The sequence below is a fragment of the Onychomys torridus genome, chromosome 5 (assembly GCF_903995425.1).
Source record: "Onychomys torridus chromosome 5, mOncTor1.1, whole genome shotgun sequence".
NCBI classification, from domain to species: domain Eukaryota; kingdom Metazoa; phylum Chordata; class Mammalia; order Rodentia; family Cricetidae; genus Onychomys; species Onychomys torridus.
In genome coordinates, this window is record NC_050447.1 from 129,702,377 (window position 1) to 129,720,614 (window position 18,238).

At 45.3% G+C, this 18,238-nt stretch overlaps 2 protein-coding genes across 4 annotated transcripts in view; one reads left to right on the plus strand and one right to left on the minus strand.

Moving 5' to 3' along the window:
• Positions 1-3,771, plus strand: part of Smad5 (SMAD family member 5) — a 40,248-nt gene extending 36,477 nt beyond the window's left edge. For all 3 annotated transcript variants that reach the window (XM_036188269.1, XM_036188270.1, XM_036188271.1), the window contains one exon: positions 794-3,771. In XM_036188269.1, coding sequence (XP_036044162.1) covers positions 794-937 — 144 coding nt within the window. In that variant the 3' untranslated portion in view covers positions 938-3,771. The remainder of the gene's footprint in view (positions 1-793) is intronic.
• An 8,687-nt stretch (positions 3,772-12,458) lies between these two features.
• Positions 12,459-16,936, minus strand: Smim32 (small integral membrane protein 32). Its single transcript, XM_036187823.1, has one exon. It carries the CDS (start codon positions 16,393-16,395, stop codon positions 16,084-16,086), a length of 312 nt encoding a protein of 103 aa, XP_036043716.1. The 5' UTR covers positions 16,396-16,936; the 3' UTR covers positions 12,459-16,083.
• Between the last annotated feature and the right edge of the window lie 1,302 nt (positions 16,937-18,238).

Below are 18,238 nucleotides of genomic sequence, written 5' to 3' on the forward strand. Positions count from 1 at the left end.
TGCGGCCTGTTATTTTTGAACATTCCAAAGATTGTGTCTCATTAACAGATGTTGAGAACACATAGTGGTAGAATTCAGGAGTCAGCACTGCACCCTTCTGGTCCTGGAGGGTTAGTTCAAGAAGAGCAGCAGCACATGCTGTGTGCGATTCTGTTGGCTTGCTTATTTATTTTTGGCTTTTACTTTTTGGCATTTAATCTCAGCCCACTGTTTCCTTGCTGCTCATTGGTCATCTGAATTAACTCTCTTCCCTCTTGAAATGTGACTTTTGTCTTTTATTCTCCAGTTCCTCTGTCTGCTCTGTTTCTCTGGAGTAAGGACAACTGTAATCAGAAAGACAGAACTTGATAAGTCAGGAATAGAAAAGTGAATACATATTTTAGTTTTTATCTGGAACTTACTTTATCTTACTAGTTTCTTACCTTTACAGGCAATGGCTTAATGTGATTACTACAGTAAATAAAAACAGACGACAAAAGCCCCCAGACCTTAAAACTTTTTTGTGAGAGACCGTAGTCTGTGTGTGGCCTTTGTAAAATTTAAAACATTGTGAAATATATGTTTGGCACCATGGGTCTGTATCAGAAATTCTGTTATTTATTAAAAGTTTATAGCTTTAAATAATGCAACTATTGTCTTTTAATATTGTGGTAAATGCTGATTGGTTTTCTGTAGTTGTTCAGTTTAAGTATACTTCTTGTGTTTTTATAGTTGGGCTTTTTATTGTTAAAGTTGGTGTAGACTGTTGACTGTTCACAAGAAGGATTTGCTCTGCTGTCTGTTCCCTTTTCAGGGCTGGGGAGCAGAGTACCATCGGCAGGATGTTACGAGTACTCCATGCTGGATTGAGATTCACCTCCACGGGCCTCTTCAGTGGCTGGATAAAGTCCTTACCCAGATGGGCTCTCCTCTGAACCCCATTTCTTCTGTTTCATAGTGCAGAAGTATTCTTTTCAACTATATTTTTAGTGGACTTGTTTTAATTTTAGAGGAATTTCCAGTAAAGATACTGTGAGCTGACATGGAAAAACAGATATTATGGCTTATTTTTTCTACATAATTGTGACCAACACATTTGTATTTTGTGATGAATTTACATTTGTTTGTATTCATGTTCATTGTGATTAACTTTCAAAAGTATTGTAAACAATGTGTAGAGTATTTTGCCCCCGTTGAGAAGTTTGGTATTGATCTGAAACTGGAACAGGCTTTTGTTTACTGTCCCAACAGTTTTTTAATTTGTTAATTTTTTACACAGTAGTGCCTCACATAATGAAGATTTATCCTGTAAGAGGGCATATAACATGAAAAGTACTAGATGATATGTTTAGTAATTTCTTTTGTCCTACCACCTTGAAAAAGCATAGTACATTGTTTTGCAAAGACATACGGGGTAGGGGCTTAAAGGGAACTATTGAATCTCGTATTTGAAGGACACTGTGCACTCCTAATGTGATGTTCAGTGAAAGCAAGGTGGTGAATTTCTAGATGTCATACATTGACATTGAGTGTAACTGTCAGTGTAATGTGACTTCGTGCTATATATCGTTTGTAAAACATTTTCTAAGTCTCTATTAGATGTCACTTACTCAAGTTTGTCATAACTTTCACTGACCAGTACAGTGTGTGCACGGCCTTCCTCAGCTGTGTTTGCTGCTTTGGGCCAGTGCTTCAAGAACTCTAATTCTAATGTGCATTAATCTTTTCAGTTTGCACTTTCATGGGTGACAGTAAAACACAGGCAGGCAGCCTGGCCTTAGATCTTCTCTTTACTTACTTGGCAAGCCTTTGTACCAACACTGCCATTTAGAGATTACAGTTTTGGGACATTTTCTAGCTTTTTATTTTCAATCCAATCTGTAGAGTTGTTATTCTATAGCTCCAGCTAAGATGCCTGTTAATTCCCTACGACTTTATGGGTGTTTTTAATGTTGAAAGCTCATGTACTTAATACCATTGCTCCTGTACCTGACTTCTCATACAAGGACCTATGCAATGTAGCCGTCAGAGGCTCTGTGGTTGGGCTCCGAGGATGAGGCTGCTGGTGTAAATGAACCATCAGTGGGGTTGGGATAGCTCATTTCAGCGTCCTGTAACAGAGCATGTAGACTGATCTCTACATGTCAATGCTCTGCTTTTTCCTTTTATCCTTTTAGACCTACGTTGATGCTAGTCTCCAGAACACCATTTTCTAAGGCAAAGGATGTGAATGCTGTAAGACACCCATTTAGTTCACTGTGCCTTGGGACTTGTAACCACTTTCTAGGGAGCAGTCAGATGGACAGTTGCGGCCTGAGAATGAAGACTCTACTTTGATAAAGAAAAAAAAAAATGACCTAATTTTCCTGACAATTCGAGAAGCTTGGTTTTTCTGGTGCCACTTTATTCTGCTGCTGAAAATGTTATTTTGGTTTGACTTTTTCCAGTGCCCTTCCTGCCTTTATGAGGAAAACAGAGCTTTTTGGGGGGAGGGGGGATGATTCCTTTTGTTTCCTGTGTCGTTATTTATTGCCTTTTAGAGTGTAGCCATTAGGTGGCTTTATTCCTTCAGAGGAAGTGCTTTGCTGGGCCTTCAGGAGCTTGAGCCTTCACCATAAGTATTCCATAACATACATTTTTTAGACTTGCAGAGTATACCAGCCACATGAAGGAGACTGTACTTTGTCCTTGTTCTTGTATTTAGCAGGCTCAAGGCACATTCTTGAAGAGCAAATTTGTTGGAAGGCGTCTGGAGTTGCATGACGGGTACAGGTCGGTGAGCTCTGTTGAAGTCTGAGAAACAAATGCCATGCCTGCTCCTTTTTCAGCAGTGGGTTGTATGTGCTCCTCCACAGTCCTCATGGCCCAGCCCTCTTCTGGGGTGCAGGCTTTTGTGTAATTGGCCGCCTGTGGCTGGCAGTACTGAAGCTCACAGCCATTGAGAGTTTCATGGAGAAGTCCAGCCTGTTTCTTCAAAGTTGTCAATATCCCATCTTTGGTCTGTAAATGAACAGTGCAGTCTGACTGCTCCTGTAATGCCTGAGGATCTACTGTGTCTATGGGGAGGAAAAAGTGCTTGTAAGGTGAAAGCAAAGCAAATGCAGGACTCTGGCCTGCAGAAAGCACTACTTCTAAAGAGACCATTTCAGAAAAGGGTGGCTCTGACTTTGTTGTATTTGTTGCAAAGAATGGTTGCCACCAGACCCAGAACAGCAGCGCTGGTACAGACTCAATGACTGTGATGAGTAGCGTGTAGTCCAGGCTGGCATTGAACATGCTAAGTTGCTGAGGGTGGCCTTGAGCTTGTAATTTCTCTGTCTCTGCCTCCCAAGTGCTAGGATGACAGACATCCACCATCATACCCAGTTGTGTTGTTGGTGTTGAGGATCAGACTCAGGACTTCATGCATGCTAGGCGAGTGCTATACCAACTGAGTGACATCCCTAATTCAGTGATCACATTTTTAGCATGCAAAATATATTAACATGTGCCAGATAAAAAGATAGATTTGCAAACAGTGAAAATTGCCATCAGTTTGGTGAATTCTTCAAATGGCAGAATCATTTTAGCAGCAAGATGCTGACTAGAAAAAAGCAGGACCTGAGAGGTCTATGTGACTAGTTATCTGCAGGGTAGCACGGTGGCCTGGCTGTTGTCACCAAACTGAATTTATGACCTGTAAACTAGTAAGGGTGCTGCTGGCCTTCTAGATTACTACTTTGCTTCAGAGAAAATTGTAACAAGAAATCAGTGTGTGTGTGTGTGTGTGTGTGTGTGTGTGTGTGTGTGTGTGTGTGTTTTGTTTTGTTTCTTTGTTTTTTCAAGACAGGATTTCTCTGCATAGCTTTGCGCCTTTCCTGGATCTCGCTCTGTAGCCCAGGCTGGCCTCGAACTCACAGAGATCCGCCTGCCTCTGCCTCCTGAGTGCTGGGATTAAAGGCGTGCGCCACCACCGCCCGGCTACATCAGTTTTAAAACAGCAAACAAATAGGACAGAATATGAGTCTTTTTTGTCTTTAATGTCTCCTGGTTGCTCGTACACGAAAAGTGATCGTAGGAGCTGGGTTGCTGAGGTAAGACCAGTATTGAGATTGCTAGATAAAACATGAAACCAGCCACACTAGTAATGCAGATAGGAAATGTGCCATTGTTTGTAACATTTGAAAGGTAGACACTCTTGGGGGCTGAAAATGACAGTGACATTGCAATACGAAATGTACTGTCAGAGTACAGACTGCAGTTCACCTTGCACAGCCTCCCTGCTGCCTGAGAGGACCCGTGGAAACATTTCCTTCCCTTGCTAGTAGTGCCCTTGGGAGAAGAGAGTTACAGAACAATAAAATCTCACAGATGCAGGGAAACCCCAGTCAGGGGTGTCGTTTTGTTCTTGGGCTGAAGAGAGCACCGAGGTAGCTCAGGCCCCTGTCTGCACACCTTTCCCAGTCATTTCCCTGGGAGTCCTTGGAGCGTTTCTGGTCTCACTTAAAGTCCTGTCTCTGTTTGCTTCCTGAAGACAAAAGACTCTTGAAAATTACTTTTTTTAATTTATTTCTTTGGGTTTTTGTTGTTTTGAGACACAGTCTCTCTGTATATCCCTGGCTAACCTGGAAATTACTGTGTAGGCTAGCCTCAAACTTGAAGTAATTCTCCTGCCTCTGCCTCTGAAGTTCTGGGATTACAGGCATGTGCCCTGGGTACAGTGACCTCTGATAGTTTTTCAAGTTCAGCCCCTGGTGATGGTGTGCATTTAGACCTATTATCTTTGAAATGCTTCAAACTTCCTTCTTTGTCTTACCAAGTAAATCCTCTGCTATCTGGGGTCTTAGAAGAAATTAAAAATGTGTTCTCAGTATACACACAGCTAAATAAGCAGGCAACTTTTAATGTCGGTAACCTGTGGTTTTAGACACATTTCATGACTTGAGGGGAGGGAGTTTTCCTAAGCGGTGGTTTATAGGTCACAGTACCAGGGTGACCTTTGGAAGGTGATTGAGTTAGGCAGCTATTTCTCTCACAGCAGTAGGTTTCACCTTTGGAAGGTGCCGGTTCTTAGAAGGTTTCTTGTTTAATGAGATGCATGTATAGGAAGTGACCATGGAAGGCATCTGTTCTACACTAACAGTTTTCTGTCTGCTGGACAGACACTTGGACAGTTCTGGGGACTCTGTTGTCTGCAGTTGAGTATGTGCTGATAAGGGTAGCAGTAATTGACAGTGTCTGTCATTAGGCCCGGGTTACTGGGTCACCCAGGAGAGAAGCCCACTTCCTGGTTAGGGCTGGCCTTGGTGGCAGAGCACTTTCCTAGCAGGCAGAAAACCCCGTGTTCAGTCCCCAGTGCTGCACACAACCAAACCAAACAGCTCTCGACCACCTACAACTGGATGGTATGCCAGAACTGAGGGAAGGGAGTTCATAGTGATCACTTTAACAAGTGGGAATACATGTTACATTTAGCTGGCGACAGTTGCTGTTCAGTGGTGACCTCTTACCTTGCAAAGATCCAGTCCTAGAGCAGACTTTGTCCTTGAAGAGAGAGGAAGTCCATGTCCAGAAAGCATAAACAGTTATGATTTAATGTTTGTATGAAGTTGCTCTTTTTAAAAAGCTCTGAATTCTGTGTACAGGTAGGGCAGCTGCCTGCTCCCTGCCCCGCCGTAGGTCATGCCTTTGTTACTGTGGGCTGGTGTTAGCCACACCAACACTCGAATTAGGCCAAAGAGTTGGTCCCAGGTCATGGGAGAGAAGGTCTTCCAGAGTCAGCTGTGCTCTTCTGATGCCATTGGCAACACTACTGCTTTGACCTTCTCATAAAGGAGCTAAAGTGTGGGGATCTTAAGCATGACTGTTGGACAGTGGTACTCTCTAACATGTAAAGTTGCAGTTGTAAGTTTACTTATTTAAATGTGGGTAAGAATATAATCATGGAGAATGAATAGCTTGCATGCGCCTGTCTGCCTTCTGCAAGGAAGAGGTCTCCCATGTGGATGGTGAAGAGCAAGCTTGTGGTCTGCTTATGTGTATTGGTCCTGCTTCTGTTCATGGTGTAGAAAACGCAACTAGCAGCGTGCTTCAACTGCTACCTTTTGATACTTATTAAAAAAATGTATTAGGTTTTACTCTATTGTGCTTCTCAAAGCCATAACTCTTAAGAAATTTGTTTTTGCATATTGTTTGCTAATACTTTATTTTAATAAACCTCAAAATTTGCGTGCGGTGTCTGTTTTTGTTTATTTTCTGGTACTTTGGCCTCATTCATGATTCATAAAGTGGTGATATAAGGAGGGTGGGATTTTCTTTGATGCAGAACCCTCAGGCTGTTGACAGGAACTGCATAGACTGCATGCGTGCATTCCCTCTCACCATTGAACCGTGCTCAGGAAGGTAGTTTTGTCCATTCCATTTGTGTGGGAGTTGCTGTCTTTTTCTTTACTGTGTTTTATTTTGAAGAAAGACTGAGGTCTGTTTGGGGTGTTTTAGTCACTGTTTTCTAGATCTCTCTTCTAAATGAGGGGGCTTGCTTAGCAAAGCTGGCTATAGAGTATACCTAGCTATACTTGAGTCCTGTGCCTTATGGCTCTGTGCTCTTCAGCAGGATGCTTAAGCACTTTGGGCCTTAGATTCTGATTCTATAAAATAAAGGTCTGTGTCGTAGAAAAATTAAATGAAGCAATACAAACCAAAAGGTATTTAGACTACTGCTTGAAATAAAATCATTAAAATTATGTTTTGTTACTTTGATATAAAGCAAATATTTCTAATACTATTTGGCCTTGACCTTGGTTGATAAACTGCTAGCCAGTGGTCTACTTAGTTGAACTAGCTAAGCTTAAAAAAAAAAAAATCTTTTAAATGTTATTGTGTGTATATGTGTGTATGAGCAGTCATGTCATATTGCTAGTCGAGGTCAGAGAACAACTAGGGATTCTCTAACATCGCGTGGATCCTGGCCAGGGATCAAACTCAATTTCTCAGGCTTGGCGCACATGCCCTACCCTCTGGCCCAGCTAGATCCTACTTGTCTTTAATTTTGTCTCCTTTTCTCTCTTTGGTAACTGGAGGCAGACTAGCTTCTGTGAACTTACCCCTGGTGTGCACCTGCTCTGGCAGGCACCATGGCCAGAAGGAGAAAACTCCAGACTAGATTCTTCACCCCAAGAGAATACATTTAAAGAATGCAGCATTCTTTTCTTTAGAGAAGATACTTTGTGATATAGGAGTTTCTATAAACCAGTCCTTAGTGCTTTATTTTATTTATTTTGTTTAGTGAGGGGTTTGTGGCAGCCTCTGGATGTTTTGGAAGCACAGTGCACTGTGACACTGGTTTCTTTAAGCCTAACATGGCTAGCTTTCAGGTTGCCAGGACCCAAACTGGGGATGATACAGTGACAGGGACCAGTGGCTGCTGCCAGTCCAGGAGATGGCGGTGTCCATGATGTCATCGACAAACTGGCAGTCCTCTAAAACTGTTTATGAATATATGCTGAAAAGAGGATTTTTCAAAGTGTCCTCTAGTTTTTGTTGAATCTATGATTGTGATTTTTTTTTTTTCATTTTCTTTCAGCCTAAGTCTTTCCTTTTCCATTTTGCTGGCTAAAAGATTAAGGGAATGGGGCAATAGGAAATCTTGAAGACAAGCTGTAGGCATCTTGACCTCCCCCAGACTTAAAGGTATTTAGATGAGAGAAGATGGGAGGATTTGGGCCAATGTTTAGGACTCTTAATCTCCATGTTGTATTGAAAGGGAAGTATGTATGACTCTTGGTAGAGTAATGTTTTGGAGCAGCTTATCTATGTTTGGAGATGGATTTTGTCTGTTTATTTTTTGTTTGAGCCAGAGTCTCATGTAGTCATGTAACCAAGAGTGACCCTGAGTTCTGCACCTCTTGCCTCTGGTTTCTGAGTACTGGGATTATAGGCATGACCCACCAGGCAGTGTCCATCCAACCCAGGACCTTGTGCATGTTAGGTAGACTCTGCCTTAGCTGAACTATACCTCCCCCAGATTGATTTTGAAAAGTTCCTTTTACCTTGTCTTAATCTCTCAACTTGTCTTTATTCAATAAACTTTACTCATCTCATTTTATGTGGTGTTTTTTTATTTTTTATTTATTTATTTATTTATTCATTCATTCATTCATTCATTCATTTATTTATTTAATGCCCAAGGTAAATTCAGAGACTTTTAACAGCAAAGAAAAGCACACACTAAAACTCCCAGACTAGTAGCTAACTACTAGACATTTAGGCATACACCCTTCTTATCCGTTCAGGTAGTCACTCAATATTGGTCCTTTGCTTCCTTTGACAAATTCATAGCTAATTATGGGTGACACTCTGTGTGTGTGTGGGGGGGTATGTTCATGGGTATGCGGATGTCCACTCCCCTATGTGAGCTTCAGGTTGATCTTGGCTATTTTCCTTTGTTACTGTCTTATTTATTGTTATTTTATCTCTTTCCCTCTACATTCATCTCCCTTCTTCCTCCCCACTTAGATCTCTTACTAAATCTGGACCTCACCACTTGATTAGACTGGCTGGGCAGCAAGCTCTGGGATCCATCAGTCTGCCCATCAGTACTGGCTTCCACACACCCTGGCTCTGTGTGAGTGCTCGGGATCTGAACTTAGTTCCTCATACTTGCATAGCACTTTACTCACTGTGCCATCTTTCCAGCCCCAGGTTATGAGTGGTGCCCTCTACCCTTCTTCTCAAGTGGGTTCTTGGAAAAACTGGTGTGATGCCAATTTCTTTTTATAATTATTTTATTTTTGAGATTACAATATAGTATCATTTACTCCTTCTCCCTCCAAGTCATCCTACAAACTCTCCTCTGCTTTCCTTCAAACTGTGGCCTTTTTCCTCATTAATTGTTACTACATGCTTATATGCATATGCATACACATATGTACTCCCAAACACAACCTGCTCAGCCTGTACAATGCCACCAGCATCCCTGCCTTCAGGGCTGGCCACCTGGCACTGGACAACCAATTGTGCTGCTCCCCATTAAGACCCCTCTCCCACTCTCAGTATTGCCCAGTTGCCTACTGTAGTTCTCTATGTAGGGCTGAGGCATCGTGGTCTTTGATCCATCCACTTTGCCATGTCTGTTATTCTTGTTCAGCTCATGTTTAGGCTGTCATTTGGGGGAGACTTTGTAGTATAGCAGCTGGTGCAGCAACTGTGAAAATGTGCATGGAGAATTTTCAAGTGAGGGAAGTCTACCATATGACCCAGCTATATACTTCTCCTTGGCATGTGCCCCAAAGACTCAACGGATCCTTGCTCAGCCATGTTCAGTGCTACTCTTTGCAATAGCTAGGAAATGGAAATAACCTGGATGGCCCTCAGGTGAGACTGGATAGTGAAAATGTGATACAGACACTATGGAGTCCTGTTCTGCTGTGAAGAAAAGGGAATCACGAGCTTTCCAGGTAGATAGAAGTAGAAAAGATCATGTTGGGTAAGGTAAACCCAGACCCAGAAAAAGAAAGTCTCATTTTTCTTTCTTCTTGGAGGCTGCAAGCTGCAAATCTTCAGGTGGGATATATCCTGGAGTAACTGCAGAAACCAGGAAGTAAAAGGGGGACCATTGCCAGAGTTGAGGAGCAATAAGTGATCTGGTTGGGAAGGGGGAGATCTAAGTGGGGAGGAAGAAGGGAGATTAATGTAGAGGGAAAGAGATAAAATAACAATAAAGATGTCTGAAGAAATAAGGAATTGTACTGTTAACTACCTTAGAAAACCTATAATACATGTAAGTCTAGGTATAAATATATAATTTCAATGAAAATTTCTCATCTGGGCTGGCAGTGTTACCTACAGGAACCAAAGACACCCCCCTCCCCAACACCAGGCATAGGAAGACTTTTTTTGAGTTGGTGGTCAGGATTATCCAAGAGACTCCAGGGACACTACAGGCTGGTGCTATTACCCACTTTGCTGTGTCATCACTTGTGAAGACAGACAGACCTGCATCACCTGCTGGAGCAGTTCCCAAATGTTGAAATCGGCTGTATGACATGTTGACAGAACTGAAGCCAGGTGTGATTTTAATACCAGAGTTCACCTTTCAAAGTAACGTAATAAGATCGTTTTTTAGTTGATTCTAGCTCAACATCATTAGAGCTCATCACCATATCTCAATCGGAAATTCAGGTAAGAAATCATAACAATCTATTCTTTCTCTCTGAACCCTTGGGCCTTTGCCCTGATGTAATTAATCAGGTGCTTGTAACTTGCTTTTACCTCATGGCACTTAGTGTTCTTTCAGAGAAAGTCAAAAGGCCAAGAGGAGACCAGAAGAGACTGAACTCTTCTTTTAGAGCTGAGAAGTGAATGTGCTCTGATCTTTGTACTCTGCCTTAGGCAAGGCAGGCTTTCCCCAAGGTTGCATCCAAGTGGACGCTGCAGAGAATGCCTCAGAGCTAGATTAGTTTTGGTGGATGTTATGTGGGTGATAAAGGCCCAGAGGACTTGGACAGCTTTTGTGTAACTTATAATTGTGTCAACATTAGTTCTGAAGTGTAACAGCAAACATTCCACAATTAATCTCCTCACACTTCTGCAAAATGTGGATTTTCATTAACTTGGAATGAGTTAGGCCAACTGAGTGGTGCTAGCAAATGTGGAGAGAAATGTAAACATTGATGCCGGGAGCTCAGCTGCGGAGGTGCTTCGGAGAAACGGTCCTGCGTGGTCTGCTTAACACACTGCAGGCTTTCACCTCCCTCCCTTTATACACCTATGTTCCTTTTGCCCAGTCTGTCTATTTCTGACCTTGAGCAATATAATTCAACTAATATTTGAGTACTGTTATGTGTCATGTGGATAAACAGATAAATATACAGATAAAAGTTCTTGTACATCCTCCTTCTCGATGGAGACACCAGACAAGATAAACAAAATGTATGTTTACTGGTAAGTTCTAAGGAGAAAATGCTGGGAAGGAGGATGAGGAGGAAGGAATTACAACTGTGGATGTAGTAGCCAGGAAAGAGCTTCTGTGAAAAGCTAATTTGGGGTTAAAGTTGAGGAAAAAGTGAGGAAGAAGTCAGTATGTGACATAGAGTGAACATTTTTGTTCCAGGTAGTTAAGAAGGCATGGGAGCAACATTGCTAAGATCTGTTCTTTTCCCAGGAAGTGGAGTGTTGTGAGCAAAAATAGGACATGTACTAACGTATAAATGCCATGCTCAGTCTCCACAGGAGATAATAACAACAACTCAAGTGTTACATACACAGGAGATAATAAGAATAACTCAAGTGGTACATACAAGGAGACAGGAAATGCTAATAGCTAACACTGAATTACCACCTTGGGAAACAGGCTGCTTGAAAGATCAGTTGATAAGGGAGAGTTCAACTCTATTTTGTCCGTTACAGGTTTAGTTTCAGGTGAAAAATCAAAGATAAATGCATAAATAAAACTCAGCTGTTTCCCCAGTGTAATTAACAAATGCCTACTAAGTGCCTGTTTTGTGTCTTAAAAAATGCTAGGCATCTGCAAAAAGTGGTGAGCAAGACAGATGTCTTGATCACAGATGACTGCATGTAATTGTGGGGAAGAAACAGGCTAATTATAGTCATGTTATAACTCTCATTAGGGACGTAAGAGAGGAGAAAACACTTGAGTCTGGAATCGAGGTCAAAATACACCGAGTTGGAAATGACCGCTTTCAGAGTGTAGAATGAGGTAATGAGCCCAAAGGGAGACAGTGGGGAAATGGGCAGTGCTATGCTTTCATAAATGTAGTTTGTTCTGTTTAGCTGAGTTAATATCCTTGTAAGTCATCTTCTCGATGACTGGGTTAGCCAAGAATATAACTGATCAGGCATGTCCTTTTTGACAAAGATTGGAAATCAGGATTAGAAGACATTAGCCAGAGGGAAGAAAAAGTAGCATAATGCAGAAGGCTCCCAGGGGCTGAAGGGTTTCAAGTTGATGAAGAATGTGAGGGAGAGGCTGGTTGTGGGCCAGAAGGTTTTAGGCCTTGTGGGCCAAGTTGGTTTTAGTCTGGAGAGAAAGGAGAAGCCATTAGAGTGTACGCGGGGACTGGAAGCAGATGTTGCAACCAGATACACATGCTTGGAGACAGAAGAAAGGGGTTGTAGTGCTCTGAGGTTGAGGGGCAGTAGTGGGGGGGGGGAGATCTGATGGGGTAGGGTAGAAGGGCATTGAGCAGGTAACACGAGCATATGAGCAAATGACCACCCTATTGTTTTTTTTTAAAATTAACCTTGTGCAGTCATATGCTGATGCAGTTAATATTGAGATTGAGAATACTGAAGAACCCTTAAATTGAGATAGAAAGGTGATGGGTCTTAGACTCGAGTTCTGTAAGGTGCCCAGCTAGGGTACAGAGCAGCTCAGCTGTGGTAAAGAGGGCCCTCTGAGGAGCACCAGAAACCTTGAGAATAGATGAGGTCCATGGGTTGGGGATTTAGCTCAGTGGTAGAGTGCTTGCCTAGCAAGCGCAAGGCCCTGGATTCAGACCTCAGGTCCGGAAAAAAATAAAAAAGAGAATAGATGAAGTCCAGCTGCCTCTGACTTATGCAGACATGCTGGAAGTGCAGACCTCTAGCTCCCTTGTGCCACGTGGATGAGAAGACTGCAAGTCTCTTGTGGGAAGTAGTTTGTCCAGCTGCAAGCACTTCCGGAGCCAGCATCCCCGATAACCCCAACAATAGCTCCTACAAGCACTTCTGACATACACCAACAGAAGCTGAGCACTTGACCTGAAACATCTGTTGAAAGTTGACAAGGTAGGATGCTCTCTGCATCTACAGCCAAGGAAACAGGCTTGGGAGATCGCAGATATGATTTGGGTGTAGAGTGTGTGCTCAAACTCAGGTCGCCATCTGGCTCTAGAACTCAGGTTCTTGGTCCCCATTGTTGTCTCTCCCTGGCTCCCATTCTTTCCAACCCCCATGCTCCCTCCCCTCGCCCTGTCAGAATGTCTTCTTGCTAATGCTTCTGCTTCCAGGGGCTGTTTGAGCAGGGGAGCACAAACACCCATGACAGGGTCACTTTCTATTTTTAACCTGCCACACCCAGCCCTCTTAAATTGTTTCCAATATAGTTTGGGATTAGGATAGCAAAGGAAGAAAGGTGTGTGTGATTGTTTCTAGCTGCTGGAACAAAATACCATATTCGATAGATTAAACAAGATTTATTTTCCCATAGTTCTAGAAGCTAGAAGTCCAGTTTGAAGATGGCCAGCATCTCTGCATGTGCTCACATAGCCTCAGCTACGGGGAATGAGAGATGGATGAGGGCTTCCATGTCTTCATGAAGCTCCAATTCCCTGTAAATGCAGCCATGCTGGGAATCAGGACCTCAACATAATGAATTTGGGGAGAACATACATATCACTCAGTCCACAATACTAACTTGTAGTCATCACATTATAGACCACTTGCTTGCATATTAGCAGAGAACAGATGAGAACTCGGCCACATCCTGCTGCTCCTGGAGAATCCCAGTCCAACATAAGGAAGAAAAATAACTGCTCAGCTAGCCCACCACTACCCTAGGACATGGAATGGTGTTATTCAGAATAGCAGTGCTGGCACACGATGCTCTTTCTGACTCAACTTGCTTTCTAGATTCCAGCTCCATGTAGGCCCAGTTATCTGAGAATGTATTCCAGAAGCATCTATTGAAAGCAGCCACTGCAGTGTTCTGGAGACAGATGTGTTCCAGTTTGTGTCTATCTTAGCACCTTTCTCAGTGTTTTAGGAAGGGATCTCAATGGCACTGGATCACTGTGTCTATAGCTGACAGTGGTCCAGGAACCACGGGTGATTGACTCTGTAGCCTGTTACTCAGTCATGCTCGTCTGAGGGCCCAGCCATTGCTTTTTCTTGTGGCCACATAAGTTTGGTGAGTGCACCCTGTCTGGGAGTCAGCTTCTCCCACTCAGCAGCGCTGCCTCAAGTGTGTATCTCAATTTAAGAATAGTTAACATTTTGATATTATACAAATGAGATAACTCATTTTGTGCAAGCATTGTTCAGGCTGTTACATTGGTTTAGTATGCTACCTGGAAGAGCTAGGTGATACTATACCCATTTCACAGAAGAAGACACAGGACATAGGTTAAACAGTTCATACTAGGTCATATGGCTTTTGAGAGACAAGTTGGCACATAAAGCCAGAGGGTCAGAATGGAGTCTGGACTTTGACTCAGCACACCACCTTCAAAGCTAAACACTGGGATGCAGTAGAGGAATGTCCGCTCCTACATAGCATTCCTACCCCTCTCGGTCTCCAGCCCCATGCGAGTGATTTTGGTATGCCAGGCAGGGGCTTGTGGTTTACATATCTATGCTCACAGAGTCTCCACTGCAACCAAGTTGCATGTGGATTAGCTGGGCTATTCTTACAGAAGGGTTGGAGATGTTTGGCTCCATTTCCAAATAATCTAAAATGCTGTGAGGATATCTTGGAGTAGGGAGCTCTAGATCCTGGCTGTGAGTAACCATGAGGAGAGCTTTCCTAGTTCCTCCTGCTACCTCCCCAGCTTCCTCGGACAGGCGTAGGAGGCATGGTGGAGAGCCCTGCTTAGCCTCCTGTTTGGCCATCAGAATATGTCTGAAATCCCATATAAATATTGCAGAATTCTCTGTGCATTTGAGTTAATGTGCTTTCCTGCTTCAAATTCTCAAAGCTCCCATGACTCCGGCATGGTTTAGAATTAACTGGATTAACATTGTCAAATTCTTCTTCAGTAAAAAACATCTCTGAAGCTCAAGTGAAGTGAACTTCTTTAAGCCAAGTGGCTCCTGGAAGTAGTTTACCTACCTATTAAAATAACTTCCTGGCCTGGCACGGTAGCCCATGCCTTTAATCACAGCTCTCCAGAGGCAGAGGCAGAGAGGCAGGTAGACCTCCGGTGATTTGAAAGCCAGCTAGGGCTGTGAGACCCTGTGTCAAGACCAAACCACCTCCCTAGAATTAGGCGAACTTTGAAAATAGCCAAGGTTGTCATGGACCTAGCTCCTCACCCTCTACTTCTTTGTCCTCACTCCCATGCATCGGTTTAGGTGGGGTTCTCAGGGCTGGCTTCCGCCTGCTTGGGAGGAAGTGCTGTCTCCCCCTTTCAGGACCTACCTTCACCAACCCCTGGCTTCCAGAGCTTCAGGCCCCCCAAAATTCTGAGAGCAGAGGTGCGAGGGAAGGACCTGCTTTTCAGAGAGGGTCTCCGTGGGGTCCTGTGAGCAGGAATTTATTCAGCAGGTCAGATGGGAGTTATCCCTGCAGTCTGCCAGGAAACAAGAAACAAAACACTTTCCAGAGCAAGGAAAACCAGAGAGGAGATCATATGCTCACACGGGGACCTGGCCTTTGCAGGAAAGGTGGGACTACCTTTGGTCTATGCCTGCGGGGCATGGACCCGCTCATCTTCCCTTTCCAAAATGGTGTGACCAATGATCAGTGTTCTCAGCTCTGGGTTTAATTAATGATGAGTTTTTATTGTAGAAATATGGTCCGTGGTGGCATGAGGTGCAGACTCTCCGTTGTAGCACCCTGCAGCTGTGACCATTTGCTCCTCCACTGGGCCTCTTGGCCCTTGCTCTTAAAGGTAACTGGGTACTTGAACCCGAGCTGGACACAATGAAACCTTGCATCATTTCTCTATCAGATCCCCAGGGTCAAGGAACAAGAGGGTTGGTAGCAGCTGCAGGGAGATGGCCCTGTAGGGCCGGGAAGTCCAGTTGGTTCAGACAGGCAGCTCCTGCATAGTCCCGCGCTCACTAGAGGTGCCTGCTGCCCCTCTGCGAGCAAAGTCAGAAACTCACCAAGCAGGCCAGGCTCCTCCGTCCGGGTGGGTACTCCTCTTTCTGGATGGTTTTCTGGCGGGCCCCTCTATAGGGGATGGAGGAGTCACTCGCCTGGGGAGTACTTTCAGTCACCTGAACCGCGCAACCTCTTAACCTCTTAACCGCTCTCCCGCCATCCCTTATTTCTTCAGGTCCGAAAGGGTCTTTAGGTCCAGGCGAAGTGTTCCAGGGGCCAGCGACTCCGGAGCCTACCCTGCCTTCTGCTGGAGGCTCTGCGAGGCCAAGACCAAGCGCCTAGAGGCCCTGACTCAGACTGCTCTATACTGGCCGCGTCTTCCAGGGCGCACGGGCATCGCGCAGCGAGCGGTCGTGGGGCAGCGCAGCAAAGGCCGAGTGGCGCAGCTGGCAGCCGATGAAGAGAACGACGAGAGCCACAGACAGCAGCAGGAGGAAGAAGAGCAGCAGGTAGGTGGGCAGGTCAGGCTTGGTGGCCGAACCGTCCCGAACTCCACGCGCAGTGGCCAGCTCCAGAGGCAAAGCACCCTCTGCCTTAACCGTGGCTCCCGGGGCCAGGGCGCCGCTTCCCGCCGCCTCCGGGCCGCTGGTGGCGTTGAACACGTCGCCGTACATGATCCGCGAGTCCTGCCGATCCCCGGCAGGACCACCTTACTTCTGTGGCAGACTGGCGCTGCTCAGCGCCTCCATGGCATTCCCCTCCTGGCCCGCTACGCGCACCTGAGGAAGAATTGGTGCCCAGCAGGCGGCTAGGTCACTGAGACTCCGAGGGTGGGAGGGAGGGGCGTCCGCTGCTCCAGATGTTTAGCAGCCGCAACCCCTGCACCTCGGGCGTTCCCGCTTCTGGTTGTTGCTACCAGGATAGAGTCCTGAGCCCCTGGCCCATCTCGCGGTTTTTCAGTCGCTCTTGAGCTGGGGTGAGCTCCGGAGCACTCCTGGGCTGCAGCAGCTGCAAAGGGTGTAGATGAATGCAGCAGCAACTCTGTGGGGCTCTGAGCTGGACTTGGGGTGCTCACGGATCCTCCGCTTCTCCAGACCCTTGTCTAGATGCCTGGTGTGTAGCGAGCCTGTCCTCCTGCGCTCCCCGCGCAGCGCTCCTGCCTGAGCTCCTAGCGCCTTCTGTCCTGGGCGGGAGGCAGGGAGGTGACAGGATTTGCAGCACTGCCCTGAGAGAAGCTGCGAACCAATGGATGAGGACCAGAACGGACGAGGGCAGCACTGTGCCTGCCTGCCTCTCATCACTCACCAGAGGATACAGAGGAGGAGAGAGGGAGAGAAAGGAAAAGGAACAGGGAAGGCCAAATGCCGGTAGGGGAGTGGGGTTTTAATTTCTCTTCCCAGCTGCTTCTCCCTGTCTGCAAAGCCTCACACCTGGGATTGAAGGAGCTGGGATTTGAACCCGGGCTATTGTGCAGTGAGTTGCCTCTCGTGGCAGAGTAGTTCTGGTAGCTGCTGTTCATGTCTTTAACCACACGTAGACTATAGGACATAGGCTTCGGGGTTCATGTCCCACGTGTTATAGTGTGTGTTCTCCAGACCCTTGTCCAGATGCCTGGTGTGTAGCGAGCCTGTCCTGCTGCGCTCCTCCTATAGTCTGTTACAGTGCTGTGGCACCTCTGCCTACCCTAGACGGGATCTGGAGCCCAGGAACGATGTTACTTGCCAAGGTTGCACAACTGGGTTGTGGAGCAAGGGAGCCTGGGCTCAGTCCCAGTCTACCATTTTTGAGGGGAGGGTAGAACACAGCTAATTAATCACCAGCCACAGGCCATCAGACAGAGCATTCAATTGAGGGGTGAGCTGATTAGTTTTTGCAAATTTGACACAAGCTAGAGTCATCTGGGAACCTCAGCTGGGAAATTGACTGTGGGCATGTCTGTGGGGCAGTTTCTTGTCTAATGACTGATGTGGAAGGTGTGTTGTGCCAACCCTGGGCAGGTGGTCCAGGGTTGTAGCATGAATCTTAAAGGTACTTATTAATAAAATCAAACCTGAGGCCAGGTACTGGGGAGAATGCTGGAAGATCAGAGAAGCAGAACAAGCCTCAGCTACCTCGACTCTCTAGTTCCTCAGCTGATCCTGTTTCCTCAGACTGGAAGCCTCCGAGTCCTTATCCAAATGGATCTCAGCTGAATTGCTTCTCGAAAGCCTGAAAGCTTAACCACAATCTAGTTCCTCATCCTCATGCCTTTGTACACCTTTCTGCTTTCTGTCCTCACTTCCTGGGATTAAAGGCGTGTGTCACCATGCCTGACTGTTTCCAATGTGGCCTTGAACTCAGAGATCCAGACGGATCTCTGCCTCTGGAATGCTAGGATTAAAGGCGTGTGTGCCACTATTTTCTGGCCTCTATATCTAGTGGCTGTTCTGTTCTCTGACCCCAGATAAGTTTATTAGGGTGCCCAATATTTTGGGGAACACAATACCACCACACAGGGTTGCATGAGAAAGCGGGCTG